This window comes from Filicampus tigris, chromosome 6 (genome assembly GCF_054856515.1).
Source record: "Filicampus tigris isolate MCC_2025a chromosome 6, RoL_Ftig_1.0, whole genome shotgun sequence".
NCBI classification, from domain to species: Eukaryota; Metazoa; Chordata; class Actinopteri; order Syngnathiformes; family Syngnathidae; genus Filicampus; species Filicampus tigris.
The window spans coordinates 22,090,823-22,110,429 of NC_141222.1; the positions used below are offsets into that span (position 1 = coordinate 22,090,823).

General features: G+C 41.0%; 1 protein-coding gene across 1 annotated transcript in view; it reads left to right on the top strand.

Annotated features, from left to right (window-relative positions):
- Positions 1-19,607, top strand: part of usp43a (ubiquitin specific peptidase 43a) — an 83,909-nt gene that overhangs the window by 22,245 nt on the left and 42,057 nt on the right. Inside the window, exon 3 of the mRNA XM_086032813.1 lies at positions 13,913-14,001. Within this exon, the coding sequence (XP_085888939.1) occupies positions 13,913-14,001 (89 nt within the window). The remainder of the gene's footprint in view (positions 1-13,912; positions 14,002-19,607) is intronic.

Genomic DNA, 19,607 nt, shown 5'->3' on the forward strand with positions numbered 1-19,607 from the left:
GTGCAGCCAGGTTCTGGTCGATTCTCTCTTGGTGACTAAGTGCGAATGCGTCCACCTTCTCTTGCTGGGATAGAATCGTGCTTCCTCATGACCCTGAACATGATAAGCGTTTCAAAAACAATGCATGGACGAAGAGGCAAAGGGCGCATTAAAATAATCGTTTTCTGTTTGTAATAAGGCCGTAATTGCGATGTGTTGTGGCTTTGTGGTGGGCACGCCGCATCAGTGCATGGTTGTCGAATGGATAATAATGAATATGCAAAATGAAATTTAGTTTTGCTCCTTATACCCCCCATGTCAGTTACTGCTGCATCATTCAACAGCGCTGCCATTTATTCTTTGACATTTGCATAATTAAGCGGGCACTAGCCAGCGTGTGCAGCTCATGCAACCTCGGAGAAAAAGCAGGCTTCATATTGGTCTTTGATTGTACTCTAATCATTTTTTTTTTTTTCAAGGTAACAAGTTAGGTTTTGATTGCTTTTAAGACAGAGGTGTTTTCAATGTTTTTTTTCACCAATGGTCGCTTGCAGAAATATTTAAGGGTGCTGGTTGGATGCCTTTAATTGGAAATGTGTTATGGTCCAATAAAGTCAGCTTTGAGCTTTTTGGCCAAAATTCCAAATAGTGTGCTTGGCGCTAACACAACACTGATCATCATCACTAAAAGAACACCGTACCAACAATGAGGCATGATTGTGGCAGCATGCTTTGGGGCTGCTTTTGTTCCATCTGAGGGTCAATCTGGGGCAATTTTTTGCAGGGTGATGCGTAGGCCAAAGAAGGTCATTTTTTTATGCGCACATTCAAGGAGTTTAATTTCATTTCTGCGTTACATTCTGCATGCATTGGTGCCACGATGAAAAAAAAAAATGCACACATTTTATAATTACCGCCACCTACTGGACTGGAATGGGATAGCGGATTTTTGTCGGGATGTTTTATTCAAACAAGTCAGACATGTCTTGGATTGTTGGTCTTTGCCAGAGGTCTGCTCTGTACTGAGTGCCATTCCGGTTTAAGAATTACATTTGCCGCAACTTCAGCCACTTCCACCTTGGAAGCCTGAAACATCTTTTAAACGGGTGGAAGAAATCTTGGCAGAAATATCCTCACCTTTTTTTTTTTTTGGTGAGAACAGAGCTGGAAACGTTTGCTTTTGTTTGACAGTGGCATAGATCTCCTCAGAGCGCCTACAAAGTGTGCACAGAGAAGAGTTACATTCAGCCTCAGGTCCACCGTGAGTTCTATTTCAAGTGAGTGCATTCAAGAACTGCTCCATCTCATCCCACCGAGAGCTCAGCGGTTTGCCAGCGCAACGCCACGCAAGTGTCCCGGCATCATGTATGCATTATTCCGTTTTAAATGTCGGTAGTGCTTTGGCCCTTTTATGCCGCTCGGGGGGGGTTAACTGTGACGGGATCGAGTTGGGGGCGGGGGACGGTTTGGCCCCCGCAGCCAACTGCGGAGACTTTGAAATCGGGTCGGTGAAAAATGCGGTAGAGGCAGCCAGCGAGGGCCTCTTATCGACACGGACAGAAATAGTGAGTTTGATAGCTCTCCATGAGCGTTTGGCCCGGGTTCTCCAGGGGAGGGAACGGCGAGAGGGGCAAATGTCGATGAATGAGACAAGTCAGCTGACAAGCAGCGGTGTTGCATATTGGTGGCTGCTGACGATTGTAAGCTGTAAACGCATCGCTGAGCTGACCGAAGACTGGCTCCTAAACAATTCCAAAAAAAGATGATTTTTTTTGGACTGGGGGGATGGTATTGCTAAAAGAGGTGATTTAGGGCACATTTCACCTTTATTACAAGCCAGTGTACCATTTAACAGGATTTTATCAGTTGATCATACTATTGCATTCTGTCGCTTTCAAATTTGCTCCATTGATCATGCGAGCTAATGCCCGCCCACCAATGTCTTTGACAGGTGAAGTCAAAGAAGCATAAGCCTGCCTCACTTGGCTAGTAACTTGAGTTTAACATCTTGTGGCATTTCTGAGATGCCACAAATTCCTGCTGATAGAGATGGAGAGTGAGAGCACTTGAAAGGGACAATCGAGACTCTTTGCCCACACCAACCTCTAAAAGTGTCTCTTGCTGTTATAATGGAACACCTGATGAAAGCCAACATTTAGAAGGTGATTTTGTTTACTTTTTATCATGGTGAAACAGTCTTGTGGCTGGAATGGTCAAGTCATGTAATCCCCCTCCCCAGTGCCCTCCTAGCCTCTTCTTAAGGGATTAAACCAGGACAACTCTGGAAGAAACTTTCAAATTTGAGTTTTGTGGAATTATTCTCAGCATTCATTTCTGCCTTCTGGCTTCATCCAAGATTCACTTAGCCTATTCAAGTGTCTTTTTTTTTAAACCTCCTTTTCCGGCGTAATGTCTTGACTTAGCTGCCAGCGAGGGATGAATGACTGAGTGCTTCTCTTCAGACCATCACGGCCTGCAACTTTGATGCTCGCGGCTGTGTGGGATGGAAGCAAGTCTGGGGTTTGCATTATTTTTTCCAAATCATCCATAGTTTTTCTCTTGCCATCAGGTTTTCATAATAATAATAATAAAAAGAAGAATGATAATAAGAATAATGTGGAGTGTGTACTATAGTAATTAGGGATGTCCCAATTAGGGTTTTATGCTGCCGATTCCAACACCGATCATCCGTATGTGAGATCGGCTGATACCGATTCCGAAACCGAACCCATACTGTAGATTAGCTGCACATTTTTAAGTTTTTCAATTTTAGAGCTGCTCACTAATGATTATTTGAATAATCAATCCAACTGGCAATTATTTTTTTCGATTTGTTGATCGAATCATATTAAAATCAAATTAAAAAAAATAATAATTCTGTCCAAATTTCCCCTGTAGTATTACGGAAAAGTAGAGGGGACGCTACACTGGACACAATATGGTCTGTAGTTGGTTGCAGGCTGCAAAGTGATTGGTTTTTGTGATTAGCAATGAAAGGCATTGATCGACATATGCCGACCATGTACTTTTCCACAAAAATCGGCCGATTGATTGTATCACCATGACTAATAATAGATTTAATAATATTAATGAATTAAGGGTTAGATTCAGCAACAGGTGGCCTTTTTTTTCTGAAATGTCATAGCTATAAAATATACGGTTTTGCGCAAACTTTTGTATGTGAAATTAAAAAACAAAAACTGAAAAATATCTAAAAAAAAAAAAAAAAAAGCCTTATTTTAAAATCAGTGTCAAAAACACATTTAGGGAGACAAAGCCATCTATAATTAAAATATAGTGTTGACCACTTCAACCTGAGTTTAACGCACCAAGAATTTGTAAAATCAAATAATGGGTTGAGGACATTTTTTTTTTCTTTTGTGGAACATTTCTGTTTTGGGTTGAAATCTGGTCAAAACAACGCAGACAAATCAGAGTAAAACGGCATACCCCCTCCTCTAATTGACTGACAAGTTTCAATCAAAAATATCCACCACAATCACGTGCGGGACCAAAATCTGAGGAGTTTTCCAAATCGACGTGCCAAAATCCACACAAATGTCAATGGACCTCTTCTTATGTTGCGATAAAAAGTGTGAAGACGAACCATGGAAAATGTTATAATCCTTTTTTGTTAAACTTAAAGGATGCAAATTGTCTTTTGGAGGAGCAATTTGTTAGGTACTTTATGTTCAGTGTGGATAAACCTCATTGCGCATGTTTAATTTAAAAGGTACCCTAATCCGTTTTTTTTGTAGAAGTGAAGCGTGATAATCTAACAACTAAAATAAACAAGACTTAAAACATTGCTCTAGACAAACTTGTAAATCACTGCGAATATCATTACTGACAAACAAATAAGGTATTTGTAAAGCGCAGGCCAGAAGAATCTGAAGCAGCGGAGGTCCAGCCCAACTGCTGTTGATAAAATGCCAAAACAGCAGGGTCATATGAAAAATGAAATGTCTACTCAGATGAAGAGAGAGTAGGAACAGTTTGAGTAGAGACAATCCCAAAGATTGATTATTATTATTATTATTATTGTTGTTGTTGTTAGCTGTGGTAGATGTAAGACAGAGACATGTACTAAAATTACAAGGGTAAAAAGTACTTTTCAAATGGCATCCATAAATAGTGTATGCACGCCATTTTGTATAATGCATTAAGCACACATTGTACTCGCCTTGTACTGCAAAAGTAAATGTCATTACTTTTAAGACAATTACAAGCAATGATTTTATTGTTTCCTTGAACTGAACATACATCTAATGGGGAAACAGCATTTAAGACACAAAATAAGCTTCATTGAGCGTCATTGAATGGTGTAATAGACAATGGTCGACAATCATTTAATTGCCGTCTCCTTGGGTTTCTGCTCAATTAACAAGATAATCTCTCTGGCAGGATTTGTTGTTCAACCGCAGAAGTCGTTTTTCAAAGTTAATTAAGTTAGACAAATTTCTCTCCCCGGGAAATGATTAAACGATTAATTAAAGAGAGCATTTAATTGGCAACCGCCGGTACAACAATATATGAAAGATATTACATCATACGTCAATCAAAAGAGGCTGGTAATTTATTTGTTAAAGATGAATCGTTGAGAATGAGGCCTTTGAGGCTCATCTGTTTTGCCTGAAGGTTGGGAAGATTTGGACGGTTCCGTTGTTTTTACCCGGTGTTGTTGACTATAAGCACAATCGTCGGATTTGGTTTTATCAATCAACACAGATTATTGAGAGCTATCATGAGAAGGAGTGCCCTTAATCTGGATTTCAACCTTAATCTATTGTGTTGAAAAACGTATCAACTGACATGACCTCAAAGATCCACACCGTGCAACCCTGGTACATTCCCACTTGCTAACTGCACACACAAAGGTGGCCCCATTACACTCGTCCAAGAATGTCATAGGTTTCAGGAGTGAATTAATACAAAGTTCAACTTCCCAAAGGATCCTTCCAACTGGCGCCGCCACAGCTAACGATCCATTTCGTATTCTTCCTTAAATTCTTTTTTTTTTTTTTTTTTTTTTTTTACATCTTAGTATTCAGACTAGTCCCTCCTGCGCAGCTCCCGCTCTTGGGAAGACTTTCGACAAAATGCCGGGCGTGTATCTTTGGGACGAGCGGGTGAGCCCATCCCAAAAGTGACGCTTTTGAAGTTATTCTCCGCAAAAAGCATTCAAAGGTCATTTCCCCAAATGTTCCTATGAAATTGAAAGCACCAAATTGTTCAACATGGCTTTCTCTAGACCTCTAGTCCTCAGAGTACAGTGGACCTTCTTGTATCTTTCAAGCCAAGTATAAAGACTACAAAGGCTGTTCTTTTTTGTGCCTTGATGTCCTGTTTTTTTTTTTTTTTTCTGAAAGGGTGTCCTTGGAAAAACCTTATCTTGTGTATATGTGCGTGTGTGTGTGTGTGTGTGTGTGTGGTTTCACTGTCCTGCTCTTTTCCTGGGTTATTTTCTATGCATGTGACCCCGTTACAGTGGCCACACTAAGAGTGGGCATCATTGACACGCCACCGCCAAATAGCTTTTACCCAAAAAGGCTTTTAATGGACAATCCAAAGTTCTGTAAGGAAATGTTTAATTCAAGCAATTGGTATTCCTTTAAATAGACATTTGAAAGATGAGCTTGTGTGTCCTCACAGAGCGCGAGTAGACAGACTTGATTGAAAGGAACGGAATTGGTACTTTGGTTCTTCTCCACCTCACCCCCCTTTTTTTTTTTGAAGATGTTTTAGGGCTTGCAATGAATTATAAAAGCATGACAGATAACAGACAAGACGATATATTTGAAATGAAGTATTTTTAGGTACTACTCAGCTACTCAGACGTGGTATTCCAGTGAGTGTATCCCAAAATACATTGCAACATTTTTCTGCTTGCTGCCACTTTACTTTTGGTTCTACCTTCATCCCAGCAAGAAGGCAAACACCAATTCAGGGTGAAGGTTCTGATGTAATAACTCACAATGAAGACTATTCCGTTTACGGTAGTTGATAAATCACCTTCGTGGACATGGGTTATTTTTATACAACATATTTTTTTTTGTGAACGGCATGGTCGACAACTGGTTCTGACTTCCGCCTCACAGTTTGGTGGTTGCGTTTTCGAATCCGGGCAATGGCCTTCCTTGGGAGTTTGCATCTTCTCCCTGTGCTGGGTTCTCTCGAGATACTTTCCTTCCACATCCAAAAATCATGCATGTTAGGTTACCCGAAAACTCTAAATTAGGGCTAGGTATTGGTCAGAACCCCACAATCCAATTTGATTTTGATTCTTTTCGATGCGATTCAATTCAATTTTGATTCTTTAGGTTGTAATTCGATTCCATTTGATGATTATTTAAATGCGTTCATAATAATTCAGGAAGAAATGTATTTTCGTGAACATGTCGCCACCTCGCGTTTTTGAGGACTAAAAGATCGGAAAATAAAAAATTTGCACTATTTGTGCATATTCAGTACAGAGTAAAAAAAAAAAACCTGTATAACTCAAAAACAATTTCTCTCCTCCCGGAAACGGTGATGAAAAATTCTGTCTGGCAGGCTGGCTAAGCTTGCAAAAGACCTTACTTTTGTCTCTTTCCTGAGTTCTGGATTTACAGGGGAATCAACATCAGATTTCAAAAAGTAGAAGGCGATGATTTCAAATAACTGCTTTTCGCTTTGGTCGCCATGCCGTTGTGTTGGTTGTGCTGCCTTCGTCCATATAATGCAAATTGCACACAAACCACCCCCAATTGACCTGGCAGATTCAAAGGATCAATATTGAATTGGAGAGGCCAATATTACGATGCATCGATTAATCGATATTTGTGCCCACCCTACTCAAGATGGTTCTTGGGTGTGAATGTGAGTGTGAATGGTTATTAGTCTATTTATCTATATGTGCCCTGTGATTGGCTGGTGAGCAGCCCAGGGTGTACCCTGAAATCAGCTTGGATAGGCTCCAGCACACCCACAAAACTAATGAGCAAGTGATATCGAAAATGGATGGAGAGATACAGTATATAACTCGTTTCATTTTTACCTTGTAGTTTTCCTCTGCTTGTCTACACATAAATGTATACCGGTATATGTAATGATTGGTATACCACACCGGATTTATAAGCCTTCTTCCAAAAAGTCTTTCGCATCTGATTTGAAGAATCCCATTGCATACATTTCACGATAATGTGAAAGACTAAATCAGCCCTTATCTAAGAAGTTGTTTTGCTGCGATAAATTCCGAGATAAAAAAAAAACACAAAAAAAACCTGCTGGCTTTTATTTGTACCTTTTTTTTCTCCTTTTACTAAGTGTGACAAGCAAGGAGCAAACAGGGATGAAAAATCCACAAACCCTACATTGCATTTCTCTCAAGGTTTTTTCCACACTCGTTACTGTCAGTCATCCGCTGTGTGATAGCAGAACTGGTCCTGCTATAGCAGAACTGGTCCTGCTGGTGTGCTTACTAACTGCTTCCAAGATGCAGGATGGTTGTCTTGCTTTGTTTACTGTTTATTCACTCCTGCCACACCCGCGTTTCCAGGTTTGTCTTCCTGAAATGGTTGTGATTTTCTGATGCTTGTGGAAAGGTGGAACAGGATGGTGAAATGCGGTCTAATACATATGTGTCTATAGATATATTACTCTATAGTTAAAAAGTAAAACATTGAGTCATTGATTTGTATTGAGCTCAATGTGCATAGAATTATTCTGCCACTAAGCGGCATTAGTGTTTCATGTTGGACGTCGATGATGCAATTGCTTGTTACTTTTCAAGTTAAGAGTACAAGAAATGAAAAGCGAGTCATGGACTCTTGCCAATTTTGTTCATTTACAACTTTCCCTGGTCCCCACAAGCATTTGTTGTTGTTGTTGTTGTTGTTGTTATTGCCTCTTCTTTGAAGTTAAACCGGCACTGCGCAGGATTTTGAGTTTCTAATCGCAACTGCCCCCTGCGGCTGAAAAATGAAATTGCACGCTCCTTTCTTCGCGTGCATGACGCGCGTTCTAATTGACAGTATCGTCGCTTCTTACTTTTGGAGTAGGAAAAAAGCCATTTGTGCGTCGCTTTTTAAGCCCAAATCCGATCTCAGTACTCTCCACTGCTCAAATTTCTGGTCGCGATTCTGTGAGACAACGATGCGAACGTGCGTGACGTCACGTCCGCAGACAGAGCGCGGGAAATTCAAACCCGATTTCCAGTCCGTAAATTATTTTCTGTCGACTTGCTAGGATACCCACTGCGAACAGCTAAAGTATTAATCTGCTATTTATAGGACGTGTGAGTCATAAATGGTCAAATAAAAAGGCTATTGGAAAGATATTTGGGGGGCAAATTCCTGCAGAGTGCAGCTTTAATGACGAAAGGCCAGACTCTCTCCGCTGAGCAGAGAGTGGAGGGTTGAGCAGTTACACGCGCACACACATGCACACGCGCACACACAGGAGGGAATGAGGAAGATGAGAGAATTTGCTAGACAGGTAAATTGCCTCACCAGCTTCATCTCGTAACAAATTAAACTCGAGTCAAGGTTCTGTTGTATTCCAAATTGTTCAGCTTTGCAGGCTGCACTGTTTTCTGACATTTTGGGGTGGATATTTTTTACCCAAGTGCCAAGTCTGAAGAATATTGGGACCAGCAGGCGCTGACAAACCCCATTAAGCCAATGACGAGTGATGCACCACAAGCGCGTTTGTATGGCAAAGAATCTATGACCATCAACCCGGCAACGTCAATTCCTTCAGGCAACATCTACAATGCTACTCTGTCTTCCTTTTGCACGTGAAAGGTCAGCCCAACTCACACACTTGAGTTGGATCAGTCCTCTTGAGAGGCTAATGAATCCATTCACTCATCACAACTAATGTCATCAGTTAGTTTGGTGCTGAATCACTGTAGCTGGCTGGCAATGAGCCCGTCCACACCGGGCCAGCTCCTGAGCCCTGCCAGCGACTCTTGTCTGAGGCTGCTTAATTTCTCTTCTCGCCTTTTGTTTTTGGCCAGACCGACATCTCCATGGCAACAGCCAGAGTGGCAGGTCCCACTGCACTCGGCTCTGAATTGAAACTGGCACAGATTTCACCAAGGAATGGCGCCCAAGAGGAGATATGCACGGCGGTGCTATTTGCCTTTTGTCTTAACAAGTGCGCTCTATAAATATCGAGATATATTGCGCGACGGACCGGAAGAACACAGCAGGCCAGAGGGTTAAAGCGGGGCTTCAAATGCCTGTGCTTGCCATCATTATCTCACAGGCCATCTTGTTCCTGTAAGACCCTCATGAATAGACCGAATTAACAGCAGCCGTCCACAATTGAAAGGATTGTTGTGAGTCAGCCGCTTTACTGCCCCGACAGCGTTTTGTTTAAATGGAGGGAGACTGACCTATGACGCCGCATAAGCCAGCCACACCCGCCCCACCTCCTCTCATCTTTTTGACTCACTGTCTATGCATCAGTGTCACCTCTCAGCGCTTTCTCTCTGCCCCTTGTTGTTTGCAAATAGTTAAGCATTACTAAACATTACATCAGAATGGCTTTTTCTTCTCCTGTTCAGTCATTGTCCATCAGTTAAAACAACAAGTGAATCTGAAGCATCATCCTTCCATTTGCTATAACCAGAGCTGGGCACGTGACCCTTTTTTGCCGGTCCGGCCGCGACCCTCCACCCTTGACCTGGGCACCCTTCCGCCTTCAACTTTTTGAAATCTGATCTTGATTCCCCTGTAAATCCAGAACTCAGGAAAGAGACAAAATGAAGGTCTTTTGGTGCAAGAGGCGGGGTAAAACCTGGGCTGGTCTTCAGCCAATCATAGGGCACATACACCGTATGGACAAGCAACCCTTCGCACTCACGTTCATACTAAAATTCTGAAAAATAATTTTAATTGCTATCACCCGCCCCCATCTTGCAATTGCAATTAGCATTAATATGAAAGACCCTTCATCTAATTCAGTTAAACTTAACTTACTCAACACTTTGACCTGCAATCTTTTCAGCGTTAACTATGACGTCTTCGCAAAATTCTACCAAACAAGTGTGACTTCATCATAAATCGGTAAGTCATAAATCAGATCACTGCAATGATGCAAACAAATCTGCGGCTATGTCCGATGCTATATTTGATGGCCTCTTTTTGGACGTGATTAGTCTGACTGTTCAATCTGCTAAGTAAAGAAGCACTGCTGGGCTCACATAGTTTTCCTGAGCATTGTCCTTGTCCCACCGCTTGCCTCCAAAGGATCTTCTTATCTCTTTGTCCAGTGCAGTGTGTCTCCCCATGTGCTACTTGCCACGATTGTCGGGCAGTGATTACCCATATTTCATTGTCTTTTCTTTACTGCCTCCAACTTCTCTCTTTGACCCTCCGCTGTTACTGTGAAAAGAGGTTAAAGACATGCGTGATTTGCTCGAAGCAAATTACAAAGGGCAAGAAATTAAAACCAAGTATCTTCTGATGCTATTCTTGACAAACGCTGCTGTAACAAGTACTTTCTCACTTCTGTCGTGAATGGACCCGCACTAACATAACCCACCTGATCCACTGCATGAAACCAAAATCAATGATTTGATGGCAGCAGCTCAAGGCCACACTATGTAAGAATTTTGACCAAGCAGGTTGGAACGGCTGGAGGATGAGGATTATGATGTGATAGAAGAGTCTCTGCTTTGACGAGGGGAACATTTTACAAGACAGTGGTGTGGCCAAGCCAGATTGTACAACTTGGAGACGGTGGCACTGAAGAGATGACAGGAGGCAGAGCCGGAGGTGGCGGAAATAAAGATGTTGACAGTCGTTTTAGGCGTGATAAGGGTGGGATAGGATTAGAAATCAGCTCATCAGAGGGGCTGCCAAGGTTAGATGTTTTGGAGACAAAGGTAGAGAGACCACATTTACAGTCGATGGTTTAGACATGTTTAGAGGAGAGCTGGTGAGTATATTTGTAAAAGGACGACGATGACTTAACTGCCAGACAAGAGAGCAAGGGCAACATCTAAGAGAAGGTTGATAGATGTAGTTTGAAAAGACATCAGGGCAGTTGGTTGGAGAAAGAAGGGTGCAGAAGATAGATTTAGATAAGGATGGGGGCACTGTCGCAAGCACTTACGGGACGAGCCGAAAGGCACAGAATTAAACCGTTTGAAGTGGTACCGGTGTGAAGAGCACTTCCCGTAGGAGATGCCAGAGAATGCAGGAGCTTGAAAAATGTTAAGCAACAAAAAAAAAAAAAAGAAAAAAACTATTGGTACAGAATTCCTGTTGGCAACCATCGTACAGACTGCTTGAAAAGTCTGTTTGACTGCAACAGTTGTTGCTGGAGGGCTTCGTTTTGGTCTATTTCCAGGCCAGTGTGCCTCTCATTTTTTTTTTGTGCCACATATAGACATCTCCAAATACGCAGCCTGACTGCTCGCCAAACTCCCACGCACTCACCAGCGAGCGATAGGCACGCCGAGTAGTGTCCCACATGAACGCCCGCCACGGGGAATCAGCTGGGATTTGATAACAACATATGTTCTTGTGTCGGGGAAGAGAGTGTCGACATCCCCCGTGGGAAACGATCCCTCCACCAGCGCTTTCCAAATCTCTTGTCAAGACTGACAAGTCCATGCTTTCACTTCTTCGTTGATGTCAGTGCATTTATGTATGGATCACAGCGGAATGAAATAACTGGATGAGCGGTGTTTTAAGAAATATGTTTTAATGTACTGTAGAGAATTGAAGACCACTTCAATCCCGCATTTGGACCTAAGTAAAATATTAAATGCCTCACGGTGTGATTCAGCACAGTTATTGGTCTTTCTTCTTGAAATTATTGGTTTATGAGTCATGCAAATGGAAAAGGATTGAAAATCGTTATTAGCATTTATCTGCTTTGTGTTATGAGAGACTGAACTGCTATATATGATATTCATTATTAGCCTGGGTTCCCATGCGTCCTGGAAAACCAGGAAAATGATTGGCCAATTTTCCAGTCATGGGAAAACACATTGAAAATGAGAAGAAAAAAAAAAGTACAATTTCCTGGAAAGGCTGAGTTGTCCCGGAAAGTTATTTTTCCTCCTCGTTTTCCTCCTCTGCTTCTCTTTGCCTTGTTGGTGAACGCAAACGGGTTAAACAAACATGTCTGTCTGTTTTCAGCTGCCTTCAATGTCTCGGTCTCCAGGCTTTCTAGGCTAGTTGTTTGCTAGTATAGGCTATGAGTGGGCAAATGTTACTGCTCAACGGCCATTTTGTTTTTTTGTTTTTTTGTTTTTTGTTTTTTTTATATTTAACACTACCGCTGTGATATTATTTATTTAGCAAAGAATATCAGCACAATTGGACTTCTATCATTTAGTATGCTACAACCGCGGGGAGCTTCTCCCCTACATGGAGCCAGCCAACATCTCCATGGTAAGGATTGCATCTGGGAAGAGATATGGAGAGGGACGAGAACTGACCATAAAATGAAATGAAGCGAGAGAGGAGTAAATGGGACAAGAAATTTGATTGGCTGTTAGAAAACCGCAGTTGTTTGTTTACATTCAAACTTCAGCTTGTAGCAAATGCAACGCTAACAAAGGCTGTCTACGTTGCTAGGCTGCCTGCTTAACCGGGAAGATTCGTATCATCTTTCAAGATTATCAACAAGTATGACTCGTCTCCCAAAATGTCTCAGTCAAGAAGACTATAGAATAGGCTTCCACACCGAAAAGATTTAAATAACTCAGAAAAGTAATGACCTAAATAAAAAGTGACACATGGCGTGACACCAGACAACGTGTGCGCTAGCAGGTTGGGTATTTTGGTCTACAACTTGTGTTTGGGGCGTGATTCATGTCTGTCATATCAGCTAGGTTGTCATTGGAGATGTCATGGAAAATCAACTCTGGATCAGGTCACCTCGGCTACAAGAGATGCGTGGATTTTAAAAACAATCAAACATTTACAGTTCCTTCTCACATTCACGTTCATATTCTCTTAACCCTGCTTGTTGAGGCTGGTCCATCCTTTGGAATTTGTGGTTGAAAACTAAAAAGTTAAAATGTTAATGAAGGGTTCAATCCTTTGTATGGATAAATTGGTTTATGATTTACCGTTACACTGTGATAACATTTTAGATGGTTGATGTTACCATTTTAAGATGTAATTTTCACTAATACCGTATTCAGTCTCTCTGTATGTAGGAGTTGCAACAACAGCAACAGCAAACAAATGGAGAAAGAAGACCGTATAAGAAGATGATGACAGCACAGCAAAGACGTAGACGCAAATCGAACAGTTAATATGAAGATGACGTCAGGCACTAAATTACAAATGCCAAATTACATTCCTTTTTTTATTTGCTAATATTGTCGTATTTTTGTCCAATATTTGTATTTTTTCATCTAATATTTAGTTTTTGGTGTAATATTTTTTTAAATACTTTTTTGTGTACTATTTTTGTCTGTTTTATTGTTTATCATAATTTTTTTATTTCTATAATTGTATTTTACAATCCAACATTTGGATTTTTCACTTTATCTTTTATTTTTCAGGTACTATTTGTGTATTTCTTGTCGAGTATTTTTCCATTTTGTTATGTATTTTTATTGATACAGTAGTTTATAGTTCATGTAATATTTGTTTCTTTTTTTTCTTTTTTGTCAATATTTAAAAAGCCAATCGGGTAATGGATGGATGGATATTTTGCTTTGGCTACCGTGAAGAGTATGCAAGTGTACTTTTAATTTTAGTTTTAATGTGTCAGCAAATCCCTGTTTTGTGTGTGTGATAACCCTGATAATCGTGTTCAATTAAATTCATCTCTCGTTCTTTGATGCTTGCCTGACATCATGCATAAATGTGAATCCAAACAGTGACTTTAAAGGCGTCTGCCCCGAAAATGTTGAACCCGATTTGTATGACATCTAAAGGTTAAACTTTTTAACGTCTACTTTCCCGTGTGTCTCCAGGGACCCAGCTCACTGGAGGACCTGACCAACACGCAGCAGCCCAGAGGCCGCAACAGTTTTGTCCAGGAACACTTCCAGGCCCAGTACAGGTGAACATCCGGGGATTTTGCCTTACTTGCAAATTGCAATTGGGTTATGCATTTAAACAGAATTTAAAATGGAGTTGACTGGCAACCTCTCACTTTATCCTAGAGTGATGTCATCATTGTTGTCAACAAGTTGGCCAGTATGAAGTCATAAATGATGGACTGGAATAGAAATTTTATGAAAAACGCATAGTGTAATGTAATGATTACAACGTAATGGTTGTGGTAATTGATGTTTAAGCATTCTGAGATTATGTGTATGAATTGCTATCTTTTAACTTGTTCCAAAAGCACATGCCCATCAACTGCCGTTATATGACACGAAATAGCAGCCCAGCTCAGCAGCGCTGGTGGTGGAAATATTCCCTCAAAGGCGAAAATATTTTATAATTTGCTCATTTCGCAACCGATTTTCGTGAAGCTTTCTTTCTCGTCAAACGCCAAAGCGTATGCTATCAATAAGGAAAAAGTTTTTTTTTTTTTGTTTTTTTTTGTGACGTCCACGCACATGGAGCGCAGCAACACTTTGCCTGTATGTATGATAATGAGGGTAAAGCGAGTTGGTTCCCAGAATGCATTGCATGGAGCAATACATTAACTCATTCAGTACCAGACATTTTTAGACCCTCTTTTACCCTAACGTTTGAAAAATGTTGAAAAAAATATATATATAAATTCCTGGGATTGAATAGCTGGACTGTGAAAAGACATATAAATATGTCTTTGGGATTGAATGAGTTTTAATTGTTGAAGTTATAAGTACATTAATCATTATCATATATGTGTGTTTGTGTTACTAGTAGTCGAATGTGGGTCATAGTTTACTGTTACTATTTGTTTGATGATGGACAATATGTTGCACTGTTTGTATTTTTTTGTTTGAAATAGTGACTTTCAGGTCAATTTCTATGCAGCACTAATATAAATCTTGTAAATATACATATACTTACAGAAATTGCAAATTAATGGCTATGTATCAGACATGCATTCCTTGAGTTCATGATCGTAAAAACTCTTACCGATACCTTGAAATAAGGTTGGGCATCAGCATGATACCGATACCTGGTATCAATACTCGCTAATCCCTACACAAAAGCGATGAATATACTAAGTTTTTCAGCGGATAAGGGGATATGTTCCAAAACCAATTTGTGAATATACGGGGGTTCCCTATATTTCACGTATTCACTTACAACAAGTGATGTTCAAGCTTTTAAGGACATTAGAAATTATGATGTTCATCATTTTGAAAATAAACCTGTCCAACAACCTGTCCGAGCTTTACTTGTATCAGGTTCCTACAGTCTCAATGCATACTCATGCAGTTTCAGAATGTGCAACCTTGAGTCAATGTTCATACCCTTTGAGTGTGTACAAAGGTCCTCATCTTTCTTTTCTGTGGCCACTTGGTATTAAGCGATGGTTCCGCTGCCCTCTATTGGAGGTGAAGCCACATAGCCTTGAGTGGCACGCCAGAAGAATGAATAGAAATGCACAAGAATCACATAAGAGCTAGGGGGAGAACGCCTCCTGATTATATCCAGTACCTTGTAAGCATTAAATCATCAGATAGAGGAGCAGTGAAAGGACCAACACACAGACACACACACACACACACACTCATGCACACACAGTGGGTTTGTAATCACTTGTTTGATTGACAGCTCTTGTTAAGTCTACAGCAGCGGTAGGTTCGTGCTCTAACAGTTGGACATTCTGTCACTGATTAGCTGCCTTAGCGTCACAGCTAACAAGCTTATCACGTAACTGCAAGACTCGCAATATTGGGGAACATTGAGGATTTTTTTTTTCTCACCCCTCTACTTGACTGAGAGGGTTTCTTAAGGACCATTGGCCAGTGTTTGAATATATACTCACTTCCATTTTACTTTTCACTCACACTACAGCTTGCGTAAATGTACTAGTGTGTTTTGTGTGTCACAGTGAAAATAACACATGCTTGTCGAATAATTAATGAGCAAAGTTAATTTTTTTTTTCTAAATACAACACCAGCAATAAGCAATCTACTCCGGTGTGTTGACATTGATAGGCTAGCTCCTTTTGTAAACTAACTTCTTGGCTACCTACAGTATTTGCTGAGCAAACTGAAATTCCTTATTTCGGGGGATGTTGTTGGGATAATTAGGATTCTACCCCTGTGAGTAGGCTAACTGCTCGGCTATCACCATGCTTACAACTGCCAGGCGAGCTACATTGCAAGGTTAACTGTTTGGCTATTTCATTGCTAGACTTTCTGCTTAACTTATATCCCAATGACATATTTATGTGTCATTTCACAGAGGGTCTGAAAAAGTCTGGTACTGAATGAGTTAAGCAAGGTCCATTGCTAGGCTAACTATTAGGCTATCTACACTTTGGGCTATCTCGCAGTTCTGTCAAGTTCCTTCGCTTGCGAAGCTCCGTTGCTGAGTCTTGGCCATTGACATTAGAAGTTTAACTGCTCGGCTTTCTAGATCACAAGCTAATTACTAGCCTAGTTCCATTGGTAGGCCAATTGTTAGGCTATCTCCTTTACCAGACCAACTGCTTGGCTATAAAAGTGTGCATTGGGAAAGTCAATTTGATGCTCTAATTCTACTCTGGGAGTGCAAGTGGTCCAAGAGGCTGCGATTTCTCCCTTTGTTTGAATTTACGAATGACCGCCTTGCTTGGAACGACTTGCTTGAATAGCTTCCATGCCTGTCCGGCCTGCTGCTCTGCCACAATCTCCCCAGTCAAAGCAGCCAGAGTGCACACTGACACTCACAGAGGATGGCGCATTGAATAACTGAACAGCACATTCCACCAACGTTTTAAGTTTACGAACTGAGTACATTCCTAAACACACCCTAAACTGCAAAGCTAACGTCTAAGGTTGGTCCTTTGCTAGACTCCTGATTACATTGCTGGGCTAAGTGGCACTTCTTGGCTAGTTCCTCTGCAAGGCTAGCAATGGTGCTAACTAGATTAATGCTATTCTCACACCAAAGGTCAAACGATGCATCTCCTGTCATTCCTAGCAGGAGTTTGATTGCGGAATATGACAAACATAGTTGCTTTATTCGCGCCATACTTTAACAGAGAAGAGGAGGACCTCCTCCTTCTCCTCACACAGAAAAAAAATGTATGAAAATCACTAGTCAATCAGGTGGCTGGTGGTTATGCTAAAACTTTGGCTAATGCTAAATGCTATTGTTATCTTGGTTCACAGTTCAACAGCTGTAAACAAGTAAATAAATACACTTACCAAATAAGCCAACTTCCTTGCTCACCATTCTCCAAGTCTGATCATTTTTGGCTCTGTCTGGTGTTGGAAACTGGCTGTGTTGTACAGCTCCCGGGGCCCACAGCCCGCGATGATTATTTTGTCCGACATTGTTTCTCCACGCTACCTGCACAGGACGACGTGTGTGTGTGCTTTGTCTGTGACGTAATAAGTACATTCTCGACGCTGATAGACTGGCATAGAAGAAAAATTCACAGAATAGCCGCACCTTTATACAAGCCGCATGGTTCAAAACCGAGGAAAAAAGTTGACGCTTTTAGTGCGGAAAATACGGTAATCTGATTTCTGTTGCCCTCCATGAAAGCAGACTGATTATCTTTCTGTTGAATAAAAATAAAACACTTGCTTTTACTTTGGAAAACAATGACCACACTTTTGTCTATTTTTGACATGTTCTAGAACAAACCAGTAATTGAATCATAATTAATTGCTTTGCTTTGACAATTTGAAGTAAATGCCCTATTTTTGAATAAAGAGATGGCAGAAATCAGATTATATTGACAAAATATTCGACAGTTGCAGCCCTACTTTTTGTAATTGCTGCACAAGAATAGTTAATGTTCTGTCTGACTGTACGCAACTAGTGTAGATTACAAGGCTGCTTCTGGGCTAGCTGACACTTCTATGCTAGTTTCTTTGTTATGCTAACAGCTAGGCTATCTCCACAGCTGGGCTAACTGCTTGGCTGTTTCATTTGAAGACAAATGCCTTTGCTCGACTAACTGTGAGATTATTACCATTGTTAGACCAACTTATTGACCATTTGCATTGCAAAGCTAACTGCTTAGCTAGCTCCTTTGCTTTGTTACCTCTTCGGCTATCTATTTTGCGCCGTTAACAACTTGCGTATTTATTGGCGACAAAAAGCATCGAATTAAAATAACAAGATCAGTGGACAAGGCAGCCCCACTAACGTTCATGTTGCCTAGCAACTGAAAACAGTTACCGAATCCATCCATCCATCCTTTCTCTGTACTGCTTATCCTCACCAGGGTCACTTGATTTTCATTTTTCTCTAATCATTTGCTGTCCACACAGCTTGTTGCTGTGATCGTCAGTCGGGTCGCAGGTGGCCATTTGTGACAACAGAGCAATTTCATTTACTGGGTTTTGTTTGCGCCGTATCGGTCGACCCGCGACTGTCACTCACTCTCTTCCTTCTTGTTCAATTGGTCTCCCTTCCTCTCATCTTCCTTCCCCATTCCTTTCATATCTTCTATAGATGCTCCTCAGAGGTAGTCAGCAGAGTTCTCTGATCTGAATAAATGTTTGCGATTAGAGCCCGCGCTGTCTTGTGCATTGGGCTGCCGACGTGGGAGTCGGCGCTCGCCCGCGTCGCCGCGCTTGTGTTTGAATGCATCTTTGTCGAGGCCTCGCTCCTCCTCACTGTCTGTCACTCTGACTTTGTGGTGTCTATTTTTAATGGCCCGTTGTCTCCAAGACATCGTCTAGCTCTAAACAAGTTTATATAACATGTATGACGGATGGGCTTATATAATGCATGTTGGACGAGAGGAACTCATAAATCTAGTATCACAAAATCATCCCAAACGTTGAATTTTGCTTTTCTGTTTTTTCATGATTCAAAGTAACAGTATGTAATTGTGTCAGTTTCTCTGTGCACGTTTGGTAAAGCTAATTAATTATGAATAATTAATTAGTGTTTGGCGTTAAGGTTTCTTAGGTATTGGAGATTGGCAATTTCTGCAGTTCAGCAACCTGGGCTTTCTTTCCATTGCTGTACATTTTTTTTTATTCTGGTTAAGGGCGGATGCCTCTGTCCTGACTCAAAAAGTAAACAGAAAATATGGGGGGGGGGGGGGGGGGGGGGGGGGGGTTTAGGGAAAATTCAATGGGTTCTTGCTGGGCACATGCAACACATTAACAAAAATACAGACATGGACAAAATTGTTGGTACCCCTCTGTTCATGAGAGAAAAACCCACAATGGTCACATAAATACTTGTAACTGACAAAAGTAATAATTAATGTTCCATAGGATTTAGACCAGGGCTCATGGAAGGCCACTTCAGAAGCGTCTAGTGATTTGCTCTTAGCCATTCTATGATGTTTTTCTAGCTGTGTGTTTTGGGTCATTTTCCTGTTTCAAGATCCATGACCATGAGATAATGCTTTCTGACACAAGGCAGTACATTTCTCTCCAGAGTGCCTTAATTGTCTTAAATTAATTGTACACTGTACAGATTCAAGACAGCCTGTGCCAGATGGGGCAGAGCAGCCGCAGAAACATAAATGTACTTTTGAATTGTCATATACAAATAGTCCTCTGGAGTTCCTGTCCACCTATCAAGTGTGAAATCAC